This window comes from Lipomyces tetrasporus (assembly GCF_029532465.1).
Source record: "Lipomyces tetrasporus strain NRRL Y-64009 chromosome Unknown POJ06scaffold_8, whole genome shotgun sequence".
Taxonomy (NCBI): Eukaryota; Fungi; Ascomycota; class Lipomycetes; order Lipomycetales; family Lipomycetaceae; genus Lipomyces; species Lipomyces tetrasporus.
Window position 1 is genome coordinate 765,162 of NW_026611603.1, and position 19,966 is coordinate 785,127.

Consider the following 19,966-nt stretch of genomic DNA (forward strand, 5'->3'; position numbering starts at 1 on the left):
GGCATACGAACCAAGTGTGACTACGACGATTGGGCGGTAAAAATGCTTACAGTAATGCCATGATGATTGTAACTTATTTACTTTATACTATATATACACGTATAATGCACTGAATAATATCCTTTCCGCATAATCTATACCCCAACTTCATTCCGTCGTCATATTTAACATATCGGGTGTCTCAACCTTCGGCTGGTCTGGGCTGTCGTCCGTTGCAGGAACATCACTGTCCTCCGATGCAGGAAGATCCACGGCAGGGGAGGCCGAGGCCGAGACGGCGGGCATAGTACCCGGCAATGACCCTGGCAAGGCGTCCAAAGTCGTCGGCGGCAAGAACCGCTGAAGTCGCTTCCACGTCTGATCCCACAGCTCAAGCCGTTTGTCATCTCCTTCAGCCTTCTCGGGCTGAACAAGGTAGCCAGACGAACTCATTACAAGCAACACATTTTTAAGAGACTCAGCAACAGCTTCCTCCAGGTTATCCCGCGGACTGCTGTTCATCAGACGGTCCATCATGTCTAATATCTGCAACCACAAATCGAGCATGCCGTCCCATCCCGACAACCTCTCCAAATAATATAGGAACACCTTGCACAGCAAGGACGAAGCCTGTAATCTAGTCTCGCCCATTCCGCGAGGATCCGATTGATATACTTCTGGCCGCAAGAGACCGGACACCAGTGGAAACAATACTGTGCCGAAAATTGCGGTCCATTCGAAATCGTCGTACGTCGCGGACAGCTCGGGAGAAAGAAGAGTTCGCTGCAGAGATCCGAAAGCTTGCTGTCTGACCTCCCTGCATGCATTTAAGCACTGAAGCAATAGTCCATCTAGTATCGGGAACCAGAATGTAGTCCAGCCTTCATACCCAATTAGCGAATAATACAATTCGACAAAGGGTGTGCGTACATACCGTCGTTACGTTCAAGTTTTAGCTCCGTAATAAGATCCGTCACTTGACTTCGGAATGCATTAATCATCTTCACGGCCTTGACTGCCCGCTCGACGACATCTGCATACGGTCTCTGCATTCCTGGGTAAGTGCCAGCTGCAACAGCAGCATTAACTTCTGCCGCGGTCATTCGCTTGCCATTGATCACTTTGGTACCTCTTAAGCTCTCGTCAATGGCATTCTTATTACTTGTCCCGCTGACTGAACCTTTCAAAGTGCTGTAGTTCCGGCGATCAACACCCGCGGCCACGCCTCGTGGACCAGCTGAGCTTCCCCGTGTCAAATTGGCGCTGGCAGCCAGATTGGTTATCGGAGGCGTAGACGAGCGACCTAAGCGACGTATAGACCCGGCTCGATCATGGCGCTGCTCCCACTCACTGCCCACGCTTCCAGAACTTGCAAACGCACCAAGGAGGTCAATCACAGCTTGAAAATTGGCGCTGTTATGAATTAGGCGTAATTTCGTGCTGTCCTTCTCATTCTTGAGTTGAAATTCACCGTCGCTGTCCGGTATGCCGGTTATCTCCTCGACGACTTCGAATATTATAGACGCCGCCTCGGCGTTCTCCAGTAAAGATTCCAATGCTTTCCAAAATGCTTGTTCAGGCGCATCCAGTAAGTTGATTTTTATGTCATCTGGACAGCTCCGGAAGCAACAGACAATGCCGGTGGCAGCAATTGGACCAGTCTCCTTGAGAATATCATTGTCGACCGCGGCCGCAGATAAGAATATTTCCGCAACTAAGTTCTTGATGCCCACCAGTTTCTGTTCAGTTGGAAAAGTGATGTACTCATTGATAACGCGTCGCAAAATCGCCAGCATGTAGCAAATTACTCGGCCAACGACTACCGGGTAGACGTTGTCTGCGTTAGCCAAAATTGCTTTGAACGTGTCCATTAACTTTGGTCGTAGCTTCTCCAAGCATTCGGGGTCTTTCAAAACCAGACACGTAGCCATCTCGAGAACGTAGATGCTCAATGGTGCGAATGACGGGAGGTCCTGCTTATCAACTGAACCATTGACAGATAATGTCGACGGCGGTGGTGTTACCGATCGGCCGCTCTGACCCCCATTTAACGGCGTATCATTATTAAAATCATTTCGTAACGAGAGGAACGGTCTTCGTTGTTGTAGTAGCATTGCCTCCTCCAATAGGGACTGTAGCATGTACTGCACTTTGGCAGAATCGAGCGCCGAAATATTGTCAAAAATCTCGCTCAAGTTGCACGAATTAACACAATCAACTGTACACAACGTGCTTTCGAGTTCCTCATCCGACGGTTCTGGCGGTCCATCCACTGCATAACTAGACAGGTACGATGACAACGTTGAAAAGATACTGCTATCCTTCGGATCATTTCGCTTGATCACATATCCAGGAGTAACCATCGGGATCGCTGGCACGTCTAGTTTGTCTTGCAGTTCGGAGAAGTACGGAGATATGAGTGAATTGGCAAATAAGTTGAGCCATATGAGGATTATTTCTCGCCACCCTGATCGAACCAGGTGTTCGTTTCCGCGCACAACTCGGAAAAGCACAACAGTGGCCAATTGAGCTTTGTAGTTTTTGCCGAATCTGACTGAAAGATCGCTGACTGTGATACTGCTGCCATCCACCTGTATCTCTGTTGAATCCGCACTACTGGTAGCAGATGGTTCAAGGGTCAACGTCGAAATTTTCGACAAGCAAAGGATTATGTGGTCCAGCACGTCCGAGATGTTATATCGCGCAGCTATCCGCGCACAGTGGTCGAATCCTGTAATAACACGCATGAAGACCATGTCATCTGTCGCTGACGTAAACACGTATGCAAGAGTCGCCACTATTGGCTTCCAAGTGGCACGGAACATCTGCGCATCATAAATGCTTGTGTCCTCGCATACGAGCAGTTCGCCAGAGGAGTTAGCCTTTTGAAGGAGCTCTTTCCAAGCGTAATCAAAGCCAGCTTGATTATTGTGTTCTTCTGGCATGATAATCTCGTGCATCTTAATCGCGTTGTAGATAGCCTCTAAATACTCTGGGAGAAAATCCTCATTATTGTTGACTTTCCGCAGATTGTGTTTGTACTGGTCTAGTGTCATTCTGTTCCGAACTTGCGGATTGTGAAGGTCCGTGTTAAGCATAATCATCGAATAACTGAGCACAAACGCTGCATCTTTGTTGGAGACCTCTTTTGGCCCAAACTCGCAATATCTCTCTGAAAACTTCTCCACAATTCGTTCGATCTGCTGGGATTCTCCGGGCAATCTGAAACTTTCGAGCAGTTCCCGCAACCCCTTGTCAATTCGCTTGTCCTTAAAATCAAAGCTATCTATAAAGCAGTCCAGGATGTCTTTATTAGAAGGCTTCGCCAAAAATTCTCCAAGAAGTTTCTTGCTGATTCGGGATGTGTTCTTCAGGAATGCCGAGATCGATTTTGGATTGGACGCGTCATCTATGATCCCATTCTCCACCAAAAACTGTATTCCTTTCTTGGGATCGTCGTTAAATTTTGATGTGCCTTGAATGATTAATTGCTTTTTATCTCGCTGTTCCATGAGCTGCACAACGGTGGGATAATTTGGCTTTGTCGTCGACGGCATATCAAGACGGTCAGCAAGGAAAGACACATAGGAAAGCAGTGCATCGAGACATAGCGGTGGAACATTGGGAGTTGACCACACAGCGGCATCGGGAAAGGCGTTCTAAACTGGTTAGTTCGTCCGTAAGCAGGCTTAAAATAAAATTACGTACCCTGCTCAGCAAGCCAATCAGGTCTTCACATAGGTCGGCTCTATCGACATCGCAGTCATAATTTACAAACAAGTCAATCATAAAACTCGGTATCCGTGTGAGCCCGCTCAGGCATTCCACCATAGTCTCTCTAGCATCCGGACCCCGCTGTCCGCCTTCCATACCCAACCTTTGGCGCTCCTTGACTGGCACTGGGGTACTCGTACCGGATGAGCTTCCAGTGGTGACTGATGAAGGTGACCTCAACAGAACTTTTGGCGTCACCGGCACGCCTTCATATAGTATTGGATCTATCCCTGGCTCCTTCGGAATATCAGCTCGCAAATGTAGACAAGAAATCATGTATGAGAGTAGAAGTTCTTGTTGAAGTTTGAGGTGAGGCCGCATAGTGTGTAAAATTGTAGAAGAAACACGCAGAGAAGTCTGCAATATCTGTGGTGAATCATATCTCAGTAATTGGAACAAATGACGGCAAAGGTCATCTACAGCCAAACTCCGTAGTGATGCATGGGAGGCAATCGTCAACCCTGCAACTTCAAAAGCGACGTCAATGATCCTTAGAGCCATAACACGCATTGGATCAGTATGCTGTCTATCGTGCGGGTCGAGCAGAGAAATAAGCACCCGCAAAAGCTCTCGAATAGACGGTAAACCATATGGTTTCAGATCAACGTCTGCATATGAATTGTCTGCAGGTCCTTGGACAGAAGCTGGCGTGAACTCTGGTGTGGCGGGATTCGGAGACTCCAGACTGGGTGTGCTATTTGGCTCGGCTGTTGCTGGTTCGCCCATTTGCACGCTGCCGATATTGCTACTATTTGTACTAGTCATGGCTTCTATAGTTGATGAATTCGCCTCCGGTTCAATCTGTTTCAACAATTCGAATGCTCTCTGACACATTGTGACCATTGACATTTCTGCCGATCGGCGAAGCATCTCGCTTAGTCGCATTTGGCAGCACATGCTCAGTCCAGTCTCCATCATTTCACACACACTTTCATCAGAAAGGAGATCACCACCAATCCCACACATCATACATTCCATAAGTCTGAGGATACGAAGAAGAACCACCTCGTCCTGTGCTGAGTCTGATGCTTCAAATCTACAGTGCGTAATAGCTGACGACAGTAATTGCATGGCTAGATGTAGTCGGGGCGATGATAGCGAAATAATTCGATAAGAAAAGAATTTGGTGATGGCATTTAGTGCTAGGGACGTGATCGGCCCCGTGATAGACGATGATCGAATAACTTGTAGGAAAGGGTGGAAAAGTGACGGAGTATCGAATGTACTGATATCTGAAGATATGCTCATTAGCACATAATTTGCAACAGAGTAAGGTCTAGTTTACTCACCTCGACATTCAGCCAGATCAGCTCTTAGTTTGGAGAATCCCGCCATGAGTGGATTGTCCTGGCCATATGTTAGCAACTGGACACACGACCACACCTCACGGTAGTGCGAGCCTATCTCACCAATCTCACCTGCGTTGTTCTCGTCCTTTTCGTGCGTAATCCCAGTCTTGATATTAAACTGAGATCTTCTCCTGCATCAGGCGCAGAGTCCACGGGACTACCGGTTCCAAGGATCGCTGACACGCCGGACTGAGCCCATCGCGCATTCTTGCGCATAGCCGATGTAATTGTGATGCACTCATTGATTACCAGTGATATCGGATTAATTGCAATGGAGCAAGACTGAGTAAGAGACGATGACCTAGGGGGAATAGATGGCAACGACTGCGCCGTAGCAGCAGTTGATGAAGTCGACTCCATAGACCGATATCTTGATCTGTCGCGCCTAACGGGAGACCCACCACAGAACGATTACTTCGCCCTCAAATGGAACTATCGATATTGCTCTTTGCCACTCCCAGGGACCAAGCTTTCGATGCCGAGGAAGATACAGATGCGCTATTTGTGGTGAGCGCCGAAGGTGGAAATTGTCGCGACGTGTCTGATGAATGGTGTACCCGTCGTGTTGTGCCCCGGTTTACGAGGAAATGTTGAACGCTGAGGGTTTACGGTCAGGATTCTCTAGTGTTACTTAAAATTGCCACGACCACCGCAAATATACTACTGCTAGACTGTTTAAAGATTTAGAATGAGACATCCTCTTTGTCTACTTTGCAGACCTTTATTTATTATTTATTACTGGCCCGTAGTCTATATCGCCACTTTAACGACGCCCTGTCAAGCCGCAGTTACAGATTTGGACACACGTGAACGCGCCAGAGCAGAAAGTTACCAGATCTAAATGCGCAATCTGATGTACCACGTGCGGCAAGGCGCACTCGAGATAACCAAAATAAGCACTCCACATGGTTAGAACTTGCGGTATATTCCATTATCTGTCAACCCAATTCGTTCCATCAGCATTATAGTCTCTCTAGTACCTTGACGGAGAAGTTCAATATGGCTATCGCTTTTGATAAAGTCCTCCTCTTCGGAGATTCGATTACCCAGTACGCCTATAATCAAGACAATGGATTCTGCTTCGGTCCAGCAATGCAAAATGGTATGGGCCAATACGACTGCAAAGTAACACTATGAACAATTCAATCTGACACCACAACTAGCTTATTGTCGAAAGTTTGATGTCATTCAACGTGGATTTGGTGGCTACAACTCCAACCATGCTGTGATCATGGTTGATAAGATAATTGAGCAAGAAACGACGCCGACGTCCAAGATCAAGTTGATGGTAGTCATTAGCGACCAATGGAACCAAGGAAGCCCTGCTAACCAATTTGACTAGGTTGTGTTCTTTGGCACTAATGATTCGGTTGTTCCTGAAGCCGTCCAGCATGTTCCCATTCTCAGATACAAAGACAATCTGCGAAAAATAGCGAGCAGCGCAGAAAAAGCGGGAGCCAAGATTGTTATCGTCGGACCGGGCCCATACAACCACCATCAGTGGGTCATCGGAAGGGAAGATCGCGCCATTGAACGAACCACTCTTCGGGCACGCGAATACTGTGACGCCGCTATTGAGGTCGCCAAGGAATTGAATGTGGCCATGGTTCCCCTGTGGTATCTTATTATGGCGGACCTCGGTTGGAAGGAAGGCGACCCCGTATATGGCCTTGCAGAGCTTCCAGCCAAAAATCCACTCACATCCTACCTTAACGATGGTCAGTATCGACTTGCGTACTTGCCATAGCTATAATTACTGAATTCGAGTTAGGATTGCATTATCTCGGCAAAGCTTACAGAGTGGAGTTCAACAACGTCATCGCGGCTATCAAAGAGACTTACCCAGAGCTCGACCCCGCCACTGTCACCGAAAAGCTACCAACCTGGGATAAGATTTCTTCGCTAGATGTCTTAAAAGCAGCTTTGGAGTAGATATTTGACGATACTGATAGATATTAAACATTACCTTGACGTAACTTGTTTGATTGCATCTATGGAGTATTTTGCTAGACTGTGATGCTTGAACTTGGATTCTCTACTAGAGCATAATATTGCGGGGTCCCTTCTTACCCAATCTACTTGTATACCTGTGTCTATCAACGATATATTCCGACCAATTAATTAAAGCTATGGCAAATTGATGAACCTATTGTATAACATTGCACTAATATCGCGCAAGGCATTATACTCAAATAACTATATCAACTAAGACTTCATAATTCTACACTTCGTATTGTTCGAGAGGATAGCGAGCACTTGAAGCGCAAGTAGTTGTCAGTTATAGGAAGTTACGTCTTCGGGCTTGTCGGTCCTTCCATAGTGTCGCCTGTCAAAGCTCCGCAGCTAACTCGGGTACGTCTAAGCGCACGTAAAAATGTATGACGCTGGACGTACCCAACGAGCTTGGGCGCACGGGAAAAAGACCCTTTGGACGCCATAATAATAGTCCCTCGCAGTCCTCACCAGTGATAAAGAACTACAACGAGCTAGAAATCGAACAACGCAGTCAATTGAAGTGGGGGATTACTTGCACGATGTGGTTGACAGATATACAGAGTACGTAGTGATTATGTCGCGGAATTGTCCAGGAGACGGCGTTATACAACTGTGATCTAGCGTGCTAACAGATGCAGAGATCGGAGTCGGATTAACCGCAGCCGGTATGTATTCGATTCTGCTTTGTGTATATCTTATACTAAAACATGTTCCGAGGTTGCTTCTTCCTCCTTCTTGGAGTTCTGACTCTATTTGACACTGCATTATTAGCATTTGGAAACGTATGAGTATCCTACTACCAATGATGCATAACACGATCTAGCTCCCTTGGACTTGTGGCTAATTAGCATTAGATACTATTTCTGGCTGGTCTAGTGCTTGTTATCGGCCACCAGCGAACATTCTATTTCTTTGCCAGACGACAGAAAATACGAGGTACGATATGCTTCGTAGTGGGTATCCTTCTCATCTTATGCCGGCGGCCAATAACTGGCTTTATCATCGAATTCTGCGGAATTATGGCGTTGTTCGGGTATGTCACCTCATGACTGGATCAATTGATGCTGTGCGCTGGGACAAATGCTAATGTATTCATGTCAGCGATTTTTTTTCCGTTATCGTCTCATTCCTACGGTCATTGCCATTTATCGGCCCGGTCCTCTCTTCACCGTACATAGCTCCGGTAAGCTCAGCGCTTGCGAGGGTTTCTAACTGACCAATAGTACTGACGTTTTCTAGACGATTGATCGATTAGCTGGTATCCGAATTCTCCCAATCTAACTCCGGTCACTTTACTGAATCACTTATTGTTCACTACAAGTCCAGTATCAAGTTGGTATGATGATTGGACACCGGGTCGCAGATACATTGTAGGATTGTAGGGTAAATGTGTACATTTAATGACGTTATGGGGGGGGCCATTTTAGACGCGATTATTGTATAGAGTTGGCATCAACTGGCCATATTGTCGTTGCGGGAACCTAACGGCATATCTCTGTGAGCTGCAGCTTGGGGAACGGCATATTGTACAGTAATATACTAAGCAGGTTTTTACTTGATTTGAATTATGCACACGGCAGCAATGAAAATCACAATGTTCACTGAGCCTACAAGCGTGGATTGATATCGTTATATGTGTTCGTCATAGATATGATCACCGTCAGGTAATTCATGGCGCCCATTTTCCTCCTATGGCATTCGCCCGCTGCAATTTACACTATTACCAACATAACTAGCACCTCTAGACAATCAAGTCAAACGTACATCCATATTAATATCCCACACTAATAAGATAGTCCGCCAATTGCTCAACGATCTTCGTAGCCTCACCCGGCTGAACGCCCTCCGGATAGTGTGCTAGCAGGATAGCCTGCTTCGTTCGGACAATAACTAGACCTTCGGCACCCTATAAAAGTTTCATTAGGCCCGCAGTACACACTTAAAATATGCACGCAACATACCTTCTTTCCGTAGATACTCCTCTCGTCGGCCCGAAGCAGGAAGTATTTAACACCTTGTGCATGCAATCCCTTAGCCTGTAGCCCTGACGAATTGTCGAATCCTGAGACAATTTCAGAAAGCTCAGGCCCGGACAGCTATAAATTTAGCCTGTTAATTATATGCGATGATAAAAGGACTGGTGATCTCGATGGTACGTAAACCTCCACTAGGCACACAAAACAAACATACAGTGAATCCAACGGACTGAGCCCATACGCTGTCTCCAGCTTTTGAGTAAATAGCGGCCTTGTCAACCTTCGTCGAAGCCACGAGGTTGTCGATATATGCTACAAGCCCGGTTCGTCAGCGGACTCACAATCACAGACAACGACTAATTCAAAGTGACATACCTTGCCACGACATGATGGTGCTATTTACTTTTCGCCTTAAAATTATATACTCTATAACCAGATAGCCAAAAGATCCTGCCAAAAACAATCAGTACCGGATAGTTTCCGTCGAATGGTCGGAACCTGGCGTTACACCATTCGATCGACCGACCACTAGTAGTTGAACTTTCCCAAAAGTAACCAAGACATACCGTGCTCAGATCCAAGTAAATTTCGCTCCAAGTAAAAAAGAGAGAATTCGATGCTCGAAGTAGTGACACCGCTACACCGATAATCGGAACAATGGGATGACCAAATGTTGCAACCCGTCCATGATTGATTCCGCCGCGTGCACATCGACAACAGTTACCCGGCCATAAGAACGCGTTCCATTCGTCTACGCGTGCCCGTACTACTATCTAAGGCGAAGGCGAATACCGACTGGAAGTTCCCTCTAGGCTACAAAGAATAACTATGTTTGCAGTCGATCGGATAGTCGATACTATCTAAATGCCATTGTTGGGTACAATACATATTAACCACAAATAATACCACTCAAGTACAGATATCGATCAACTCAATTACAGCAGCGAAGAATTCGTAAGCCGAATATTCGCTGAAACGCTGTTAAAGAGGTACATGTCGCTAATACATATAAAATCGACCTCTCTGCCAGTAATGGTAGGGGGAATCTCAAGGCTGACAACAATGGGCCTTTGCCATGGCGTTCCAGGCTTGGGTCGAACGCGCTTAATCAGTAGCAGTTCATCCGACGATTTCGAGCACATAATTAAGAACCAGCCTTCGTATTGCGCCTTAGGGAACTTCGGACTGTAGCACTTATAATCCGGTGTCAGTGGTGGTCGCTTCCTCTCAATTCTGACAACCATGGTCTCCTGTGTTTGACGAAGATCTACGTCGACGATCGGGATGGTCGACAGCACTTTCAAGAACTCTGACTTCGATCTCTCCGGAACCTTCAAGAACACAGCCAGCCTATTCATCTCCCCGGGTTTCATGTCACCCAGTCGGCGAAGGTTGACGACAGTCATCGAGTGATTCATAGGAACCGGTCTCAGACCCGGAAGCGCTGTGAGTGGATTATCGTCAAACCACACCGCTTGCTTAATCGCCTGCATGAGATCGATAAACATCATGCACGTACTTAGAATGCCCAGTTCTGCCGTAATATCAATGTAAGCCTGCAAAATACGCACACACTGATCCAGCACCGAGACCATGTCTTGCATATAATCGGTAATCGGGAGCTCCACCCTGCTCAGATGAGCTTGGATAAGAAGGAAGGCCTTAACATGAGGATCCCACATCACCTTCTTGAGTTGCGCACCGCTGTACCGGAGACGTTTGGATAACTCGATATTCAGAAGATCCTCGTTGTGACGAACCGGCAGCAAGTCGTATTCGGATGCTTCGGCAAGAACCTGGAGACAGAGCTCATACGGCGCATGAGCCTTGATTTTCTCCAAAATATTCCGTACCGTTTTATGTGAAATGTAGTAATAGCTGCTGATGTTCAAAAACGGCGTGGGAACTACAGATCCATCCGAAAAAACCTTCACACATCCAGATTTCTCTAGCTCTGCAATGCTCTTATCGACCAGAGACACAAGGTAATCGTTAACAGCTTCTGGGGTAGTCTCATCCAAGCCATAATATGTTGGATTCTTGTGGACACGCCTGAAAAGGTATGTGCACATCAAGAAATCCAGGGCTTGCTGCTTGGACTTTATATTTCCTCCAGCAATCTCAGCACCAAGATGATCCTCCAGAACTTTATGCAATGACGACTCAACCGGGAAGCCAGTATGCAAGAAGCGCTTGTAGAACTGCTTCTTAGATTCCTGCGTGAAAATGATAGCAACACCGCTGGTATCGAATGCAGGACGGCCAGCGCGACCCATCATTTGAAGAATATCAGTCAACTCCATATCTTTATATGCCTCGATTTTTCCGTCAAAAAATTGCGTTCCTTTGATGATGACCAAATGGGCAGGTAAGTTGACACCCCATGCCAAAGTACTTGTAGCGACGAGGACCTGAATCTTATTACTTGCGAACAGCTCTTGAACGATTCTTCTGTCGGAGTTAACTAAACCAGCGTGATGCTGGCCGATACCGAACTGCAACGATAGCTTAAGTGGCTCGTCTTTAATCTCATTCAGAACCATCACGAGTTCGTCCTCAGTCATGTTCAGGAAGCGCTTCGGATTCTCCTCCATGCCGCAGAAATTTATCAAGTCCGAGGAGGTAAGTCGTGTCTGACGTCTAGATGCAACGAAAATGAGAGAAGGCTTATTCGGTGAATGGCTCTTAATAGCCATGAATGCAGGCTTGTTCATGCTGATTGCCGTTAGAAAAAGAATCGTTGAATAGTAAACTATCTATTTACCTCTTCATCAGTGGGCAGAACCCAGTATTGTCTTGGAAGCCATCGATGTACATCTCCAGCGGCACAGGTCGGATCGACTGTGGGAAATTGAATAAGCCTTCCTTAACACCGAGCCAGCCGGCCATGTCACCAGCATTCGCGACAGCAGTAGACATGCCAAGCAAGCGTACAGGCTGCTTCGTGTGCGTAGATATGTAATTCATTCGGCTGACGATCAATTCAAGAATAGGGCCTCGCTCACTCGCAAGCAAGTGAATCTCATCCATAATTATAAGAGATACCTGTTGGACGTATTTTCGGGCTTGCCAATTTCTACTGATACCGTCGAACTTCTCCGGTGTCGTGATAATGATATCCGACTCGCGAATAGCTCGTGCATCTGGACTGCTGTCACCGGTGAGTTCCACAACTTTCTTGTCCGCCAGTTCGCTCAGCCTGCTTCTCCAATCGTCCACTCGCTCGCGAACTAGAGCTTTCATGGGAGCGATATACACCACCTTCGACTTCGGAAACTCCCGGAACGCCCACCTACGTGACGTTAGTCCCGTGACCACATACGCAAGACAACAAAGACAACTGGATGACATACCACATGGCTAGTTCAGCGGCGACGGTCTTACCAGATCCTGTGGGCGAGCCAAGAAGAACGTTCGAATTCGTATGGTACAAACAATGGAAGATCATCGTCTGCATCGGATTGAAATAATTGAACTTCTGCTGATAAATAGCTTCGATGACAGGGTTATGCAAGGCAGTAACTGGAAGGGGTCTCAAATTCAAGAGCTTGGTCTGAATGTTTTCAAGCTCAGGTCTGATCAAGTGCTGGAACGAGATGGTCGTGACAGTTCCAGCACCTGCCCACGTATTCGAGACCGCGCGAACAAATATCTGAGGTGGCATTGGATCCTTCAGAGGGATGAAGAAGTCCATTTCATGCGTATCAGACATATGTTTCTTCGACAACATAAACTTCGCTGAGTGCAAAATCTCCGAATCAACAGAATCCTCTACCCAAATCCAGAAAGACTCGGCATATCCATGCAGATGATCATTCCATGAGAATAGAGGAACAATGTTCAAATGCACACGCAGGATATTCCGAAGAATTGGGGAAACTTCATACTCGATATGCAGCAGCGGAAAATTGCGCAAGTGCTTGGCAATGACATTACCGAGGCCTCGGTTATGAATCAGTTCTCCAATCTACGTCCTATTAGTAAGCACTCTTAATGGCAAGTGACTGTGGATACTAACCTCAGCCGGTTGCATGTCGCATAGTCGTTCTAGCGGGACCTGCTTACTTTCCAATTTCTCAATCGCATGCCTCGGTAGTCCGAATTGGGCAAGATCGTGCTCAAAGGGCCATAGACTACCTCAATCAATATTTCGTTGCTTCTATCAAGATTAGCCAACTTACCGCTTGTCAATTGCTTTGCTCATAGACAAAAGCACCAGAGCAAGATGACCCCAATGACGACTCATAGCGATTAGAAACAATGCTCTGCAAATTCTCGCAGCGTTTTGGGCCACGTAGGCAGTGTCTGAGACGAGAGAGAATGTTTCGATATGCGCATTGCAGATATAGGCCTATAATCAATCGTTAGATCCGCCACAACGAACTCTGCTGCAGAATAACCAACCTGAAGCAAAACATTGATTTTTCCTTCAGTAGTGTCGATACTATGTGAAATCTGACAAGGCGCGGATTGTTCTCGTAGCTTCATGAGCTCATTGGCTTCCTCTTCGCGAAACTTTAGTCCGTCAAACTCCTTACTCATACTGAGCAAAGCCAAAACATCGGCATCAGTGGCAGTGGGTCGCAAAGTGTTGTTAAAGACCTCGATACTGTTGTGCATCAAGTAGAACTCCGAGGCAATCCGTCCGACATGCTTGGGAGTAAGTGAACCAGTCCGCTCATCAAATATGATCATCTGCATCCTGTGCAACGTCCGAGCCGCTTCGACAATTAACTCACGTCGGCGCTGGCCAAGTAAGTTGTCCTCTTCAATTGCCTTCCATTCAATACCATATACCATCGGATTCTTTCTCATTCTGACGTAGAGATATGTATAGCCGAGCCACTGCACACCTTCATCCACATTGGTCACGGTACCAAGAGCAATCTCGGCATTGAGGTTATCCGCCATACGCTCCACGAATCGAGACTCTATAGGATGTTGTTGTGTAATGGCCGACATGTAATGGCTTAGCCGATCAAGCGTTGTGCACAAAAACGCTATACCATATTTCTCAAATTGAGGACGACCTGCACGACCAAAAATTTGGATAACATCTGTAATTCCGAGATCCGTGAAACCGCCCTTTTTGGCATTGTAGACCTGGGTACCCTTAATAATCACGGCGGCAGCAGGTAAATTGACACCCCAAGCGAGGGTAGCAGTACAGCACAGAACTTTAATGACACCTTCCGTGAACAGCCGCTCTGTTAGATTTCGATCAGATCGCAGCATGCCGGCATGATGAACACCGAAGCCATCCTTGAAAATTTCTCGAATTTCCTTGCTTCGGGATTTTGAGATGTCATATGACGCTGAGCGATATCTCGGGTGCACTGTAGCGTCGAAAAGGTCCATGTCGCCTTCAGACATCGCGAGTTCTTTTAGTGTCCTGACAGTCTTCATTGTATCTTTTCTAGAATGAACGAATACCATCACTTGATGGCCTTCTCTAAGCATGTCGATGACTTTTCGATACGTAACACGATCCAGGTATTCGTTTGCCTGTTTTCCGCCCGCCTTTCCCTTCACACCAATGAAATGCTGCTCTAGCGGAACTGGTCTGAATGAAGCGTCAAAGTAGAACAATCCTTCCCTGCGGTCAACTCTGCATATATCAATTAGCACAATCAACTATTTCACCAAGCCAAACCTGCATACTTTAGGAAGTCCGCGACATCAATGAAATTAGGCAGGGTGGCGGACAAACCGACAATGCGGATCATACTCTGAGTGCTCTCAACCTGTCGTAATGTTCTGGCTACCAAACTCTCAATGACGGCACCACGGTCATCATGCAACATGTGGACTTCGTCGATTATGAGAAGCTTGACTTTTTCCACCAAATCCGTATCGCCGTTACTTTTTCTTGTCACGACGTCCCATTTCTCTGGGGTGGTAACGATAATTTGCGTTTTCATTATCTCAGTTCGAGTAAGCTGCATATCACCTTTTACAATGATCAGTACACACTATACTTTAATGCTAGTCGCCGCACATACCCGTCAATTCCCGGACTTGAATTCCCAGCCACGCCAACCGCTTGCCCAGTTTTTCGACAACTTCCGCAGCAAGGGCCTTCAATGGAGCAACGTAAACAATTTTGAAGTTGTTCTTTTCTATGTGATAGGCGCCGGCATTGGGCTCCTCGAACGGAGACGGAACAGAGTTCATTGCAATGGTGTGCAGGATTGTCAACATGGCAACATCAGTTTTACCCTACGATGTTCTCAGTATCCTCAAAGCATTCAACCTCTAGTGTGCTATACTTACAGCACCAGTGGGCGCACAGATAAGCATGTTTCCGTTAGTACCATACGCGATTGGATAAACTAGTGACTGCACTCGGTTCAAGGAACTGTAACCCTTGAAGGTATTCCTGCATATAAGATCCAGGTCTGAAATCTGTACCAGCCTCTCTCCAAATGCTAAAGGCCGTTGCCTCGTGTACGGAACAGCAACCTCTTCATATAGCTAGATATTACGTTAGATTATTTCCAAATTTCGTCGTACTGACTGACATCTTCAGTAAAGCGTGTAGTGCCAATTGGCAGGCTGTACTTATTGCCGTAAGCACTCAACGTGTTCCTCGCATCATGAGATCTGTAAATATGAGGATATTGCTCCTCAGTCGCGGACAGGATGGGGCCGTTTGGTGGTATCGAACGAGCTTTCAACGCTGCCTCTAATCGTTTCTGTCGTTCCTCCTTCGTCAAGAGCTTTGAGCGCACGACTTCATCGTAGGTTCTTGTGTCGCCATCCGCATTTGGCATATTCTTGCGTTTGTGTTTCTTGTCGGACTTGTTGACGACACGGACCTGTGAAAGAGAGTGGGACTGCGTGCCCAACTTCTGTAATAGCTTCACGTTAGAGTAATCCTCGATGCGTATCATATCTTACGTACAAGCGCTTCTGCTATCCTCGATCGGTTTTGAACCAGCTCCGTGATGAATTCGAGATCTTCATATCCCAGAATATCCGCCAGCTTCGACTGAATCTCAACATCTGCCCTTCATGTCAGCAACACTACTACCAGCGCAATTCACATTTCAGAAACGCATACCTCCGCTTGGCGAAGCTATTGCGGCTTCCAGGGTGCTCGCCAATTCATCAATGTCCATCGTATTATGACCACCGCTAAGATATTTCAGGCATCGATTCAATAGCCACTCCTTACCATACGCCGGTCCAGCAACGTTGTCATCCTCATCCTCATCAAGTGATGTTGCAGAGGAACTCGTATCCTCCTCCTCATCCTCGATGTCATAATCATCCGAATCACTCAAGAGCCCTTCATATTCACTCTCATCCCAATTTCCATCGATAACAAATTCGTCGTCATCAACTTTAACCGTGTTCGAATTCACTTTAATTAAACCCTGAACAGCGAGACGCGCATCTTTCATAGCCTTTTCCTGTGCGAGGAACTTCTCGCGAAGATCGTCTAGCGAAAGCCTGGAAACGCTGCTTGCGCGTGAAGGTGGATGGGATATGGAAGGAGGCGACATTTCCAATGCAATTTTTGGCTTCGGGTTTGTGGCGGGTCGGTATCTGGCTCGATATATCAAGTAATTCTTAAACTAGCCCGTGAGATCCGGAAACCGCAAAAGCCTTTAGTCGACTCGCTAGACACTGTGTTAATGCCCAGGCATCTCAAACTGGGAATTATTTGAGACACAAACTATTTAAGGTTTGTACGTCTGACCCTATCAGGTGCGTACTTACCCGGCTCGCTCCGACACGATGAGCTTCACTTGCAAACTCCCATTTATCATCGTCGAGAAAAATAAAAATTGACGTCACTAATTTCGTGGATATATCAAGAGCAAGGAACATATTCTACAACATAAGATACTCTCAATATGCCTTCAGAATTAGAAGAAGTGAGGCTCATCTACTTACCCTCATTCATAAGGTGGCAACTGACACGTATACAGCTTGTCGAGTTCCTTCACTCACCCCAGCCCATGATTCGTAATATCGCGCTACAGCATCTGGTTGGATACTCGACCGGTCCCCAGAATACAGTTTTCCTTAGAGATAATTATCGGCCAATAAAAGATCTTAAGATAATAGCACGAGATACGCCTGTATGTTCGCGATGTATGTGGTAAACACGGCAGAACGAGCTGACTAAAAGATTCATATGGTAGAAAATCGCGAAAGATGCGTTGACGATTCTCGCTAACATGAGCGAGTTCGTGAAAATCCGGACGATGTTGGCCGAAGATCTCGGATTTCTAGAGTTTGTCGTCACTTCCATAACTGTATGCCCACATGGATGTTATGTCTGGCAATCACTGACCAGTCCTTGCAGAAACCAGACGAGCCTAACGCGGATTTATTCTGCGTTTTACTGGCCAACATAGCCAAAGACAATGCTATTGCAAACATATTCAAGATCAAAGCCACCAAAAACGAAAGCAAAGATCTCAAGTCGAACAAAGTCCTAGATCAACTGATGGACTGCTTCGTGAAAGGGGCTGAAAAGAAACTCAACAAGCATGCCACATTTGATTACCTTGCGTTTGTGTTTGCGGATGTTTCACGGGTAAGTACTGATGCTTGCCATGCTAGGAGACTCTAATTTGTTGTAGCTGGCTGAAGGTCGGAAATATTTCGTCACGGAGCAAGAATACGATGGTGTGGTCCCAATTTCAAAGATTCTTGTCTTCACAGAATACGAAAATTTAGTCCGACGAGCAGGTGTTGCGTCGACAATTAAGTACGTGTATCTATCAAGTATGCTTCTTTATTAATGCTAATAAATACCGCGCACAGAAACTCTCTCTTCGAGCTGTCAGAGCATACCGTCTTGTTAGACAAGGACATCGTAAATATCCTACCATATCTCCTCCTCCCTCTCGCAGGGCCAGAGGAATTAAGCGAGGAGGTGCGTATTTTATCGACAGTGTTTCTCTGCCCTTGCTAATATTCGCAGGAATCGTTCGAGCTCCCTGACGAACTCCAACTCCTGCCGCCCGATAAAAGGCGCGAACCAGACCACGAAATACTTCGTGTACATGTCGAATCTCTCGTCCTCCTCGGTTCAACACACTACGGCAGAGATTTCATGCGCAACAACGGCGTGTACCCCTTAATAAGAGAGTTACATCTTGCTGTCGAGAATGATGATATGCGTGAAATTTGCGAGCGATTCGTCCAGCTGATTATGGCAGACGAACCTGGTGAGGCGCCTGCAAGTCAGCGGCTACAGATTACGGAGCGTCCGGAGGAGGAAGAAGAAGCTCCTGCGTTGGAGGCTTTGTAAATATGCACAAATTGTATCATAGAGCTCATAATGAATGAATCACAGTTACCTATTTTACCATCCCAAGATAAAATAACATACTAGAATAAAGCATCAACAGAGAATGGATCTTCCTCCTCTTCGTCGTCAGTATCGTAGATCGCGTTCTTTTCCAATGAGCGGAGAGATTGCTTAAGTTTGCGACCCTCCTCGCCGATTTTGCGATCACGGTCGACATGAGCGTTCTCGTTACCTATATCTTCTTCCTTGACCATCATTTGACGCTTCACACGTTGCTAACAGGAGCAGTCAATAAAAAGTGTTGTGTTGTTAAGTAGAAAATACGTACTTCAACTTCCTTGCTTTCGTCTTCAGGACCCTCCATAATTGGGGCTTCCTCGTCGTCCGCAAATTCCTCGTCGAAATCAAGTTCATCGGCATCATCGTCCTCGCGCTTCCTGATGGCGCGCTGCTGGCTGTCCACAGTTCTCAATCTCTTGCGAGTCGGCTGAGCGACTTGATCGTCCTCATTCTCTGGATGCAAATGCTTCATCAGCCATCGCGGTGGCTGACTCTTCTTCGCCATCTACAGATCGTTAGCATCGGCGGAACCCACCATATGACAAAATAAACGATACCATTGCCTCAGCCTCGTCCAACGACAACGTCGCATATTTGTTCCTCGGCGTGAATTTATACCACTTTTCCGCTGGAACCATCTTAAATCCGTCCTCATCAAACACAAACAGGACATAGCAATCCGACTGGGCAGCCTCATAATTCCCGACCCAAGTATTCTTGCCGTCGAAATCCTCGACCAACCATGGATAATACTCCTCGTACCTTAATTTCTTCTGATTTACATCCCCGGCATAGACCTGTCTTGTTTTCTTCTGAAACCCATGCTTCTTACTCCTCCGCTGTCCATCTGGCGCAACACTCGCTTCAGGCTCCGGCGCTACTTTGTCGAGTTCAGACTTGACATCCTCCATTTTGTCAACATTCTCTTCCTCCTTCTTCACATCCCCATTCGGTTCAGCCTCCTTCTGCTGCGCCTGATACCGCAGTACCCGAGGATCCTTCCGATGCATTGTAACTGGCTGTTGAAACTCCGTCGGATCAATATTTTGTCGACTATAAAACTTCATCACGTGGAACCGCTTATCTGCTTTCTCGTCTGGCGAGTACGAACGTAGCCGGTAATCCGTGTATTTATGTTTCTGAGCCGTAGAGCCTGTGGACGAGGGTGTTCCTGGAGTTCCGGATCCGGAGTTTTCGGACTTGATTTGTGTCGCGCGCGGTGTTGGCCGGGTTGATGGCGTTGCGGAGCGCGAGGACGGTCGGAGAATGTTTGACATTATTGTTGTATGTATCGTAAGAAATTAGAACTTCTATGCTTCATCAAAAGCAGACCGCTTGTAAAATAATTTCGCAAGCAATGATTGCTAATTGTATTAATCTGTCGATTTAGCTGCACGCCTGAATCATGTGCAGTTCATGTGATCTGCTGGACATGCGATCCGACAGATGATATGAAATCATCTGAAGTTGAGCGAACTGCGATGCATATTTTGCATATTCGCAATGTGATGGAACGTTTATAACGAGAAATGGTAATTGACAACTTGTATCGCCACCTCATT

At 46.6% G+C, this 19,966-nt stretch overlaps 7 protein-coding genes across 7 annotated transcripts; 3 read left to right on the top strand and 4 right to left on the bottom strand.

The window, feature by feature from the left end:
* Positions 1–2: 2 nt before the first annotated feature.
* On the bottom strand, positions 3–5,670 carry POJ06DRAFT_213020 (uncharacterized protein). Its single transcript, XM_056185475.1, has 5 exons — positions 5,172–5,670; positions 5,043–5,100; positions 3,688–4,985; positions 914–3,638; positions 3–860 (listed from the first exon to the last, which is right to left on the bottom strand). Exons 1-5 carry the CDS (start codon positions 5,460–5,462, stop codon positions 148–150), a joined length of 5,085 nt encoding a protein of 1,694 aa, XP_056042236.1. The 5' UTR covers positions 5,463–5,670; the 3' UTR covers positions 3–147.
* Positions 5,671–5,859: 189 nt separating this feature from the next.
* POJ06DRAFT_258012 (SGNH hydrolase-type esterase domain-containing protein) lies at positions 5,860–7,427 on the top strand. The gene is made up of 4 exons (XM_056188218.1): positions 5,860–6,204; positions 6,266–6,390; positions 6,445–6,820; positions 6,874–7,427. The coding sequence occupies exons 1-4, from the start codon at positions 6,102–6,104 to the stop codon at positions 7,032–7,034; spliced, it is 765 nt and encodes a 254-aa protein (XP_056042237.1). The 5' UTR covers positions 5,860–6,101; the 3' UTR covers positions 7,035–7,427.
* A 29-nt stretch (positions 7,428–7,456) lies between these two features.
* Positions 7,457–8,646, top strand: POJ06DRAFT_258014 (Got1/Sft2-like family-domain-containing protein). The gene is made up of 6 exons (XM_056188219.1): positions 7,457–7,658; positions 7,736–7,762; positions 7,815–7,879; positions 7,952–8,130; positions 8,199–8,280; positions 8,337–8,646. The coding sequence occupies exons 1-6, from the start codon at positions 7,481–7,483 to the stop codon at positions 8,376–8,378; spliced, it is 573 nt and encodes a 190-aa protein (XP_056042238.1). The 5' UTR covers positions 7,457–7,480; the 3' UTR covers positions 8,379–8,646.
* POJ06DRAFT_258019 (profilin) lies at positions 8,647–9,742 on the bottom strand. Its single transcript, XM_056188220.1, has 4 exons — positions 9,449–9,742; positions 9,288–9,385; positions 9,059–9,193; positions 8,647–9,003 (listed from the first exon to the last, which is right to left on the bottom strand). Exons 1-4 carry the CDS (start codon positions 9,459–9,461, stop codon positions 8,869–8,871), a joined length of 381 nt encoding a protein of 126 aa, XP_056042239.1. The 5' UTR covers positions 9,462–9,742; the 3' UTR covers positions 8,647–8,868.
* Positions 9,743–16,708, bottom strand: POJ06DRAFT_213032 (Sec63 Brl domain-containing protein). Its single transcript, XM_056185476.1, has 12 exons — positions 16,137–16,708; positions 15,978–16,078; positions 15,595–15,924; positions 15,347–15,547; positions 15,076–15,292; positions 14,735–15,023; positions 13,478–14,681; positions 13,255–13,424; positions 13,092–13,206; positions 12,427–13,040; positions 11,838–12,365; positions 9,743–11,788 (listed from the first exon to the last, which is right to left on the bottom strand). The coding sequence occupies exons 1-12, from the start codon at positions 16,579–16,581 to the stop codon at positions 10,009–10,011; spliced, it is 5,994 nt and encodes a 1,997-aa protein (XP_056042240.1). The 5' UTR covers positions 16,582–16,708; the 3' UTR covers positions 9,743–10,008.
* Positions 16,709–16,935: 227 nt separating this feature from the next.
* POJ06DRAFT_200015 (uncharacterized protein) lies at positions 16,936–18,344 on the top strand (the record flags this gene model as incomplete). The annotated part of the gene is made up of 6 exons (XM_056185174.1): positions 16,936–17,163; positions 17,227–17,340; positions 17,391–17,624; positions 17,671–17,798; positions 17,855–17,966; positions 18,015–18,344. The coding sequence occupies 6 exons, from the start codon at positions 16,936–16,938 to the stop codon at positions 18,342–18,344; spliced, it is 1,146 nt and encodes a 381-aa protein (XP_056042241.1).
* POJ06DRAFT_142305 (uncharacterized protein) lies at positions 18,230–19,832 on the bottom strand. The gene is made up of 3 exons (XM_056184533.1): positions 18,962–19,832; positions 18,673–18,909; positions 18,230–18,619 (listed from the first exon to the last, which is right to left on the bottom strand). The coding sequence occupies exons 1-3, from the start codon at positions 19,679–19,681 to the stop codon at positions 18,425–18,427; spliced, it is 1,152 nt and encodes a 383-aa protein (XP_056042242.1). The 5' UTR covers positions 19,682–19,832; the 3' UTR covers positions 18,230–18,424.
* Positions 19,833–19,966: the final 134 nt, after the last annotated feature.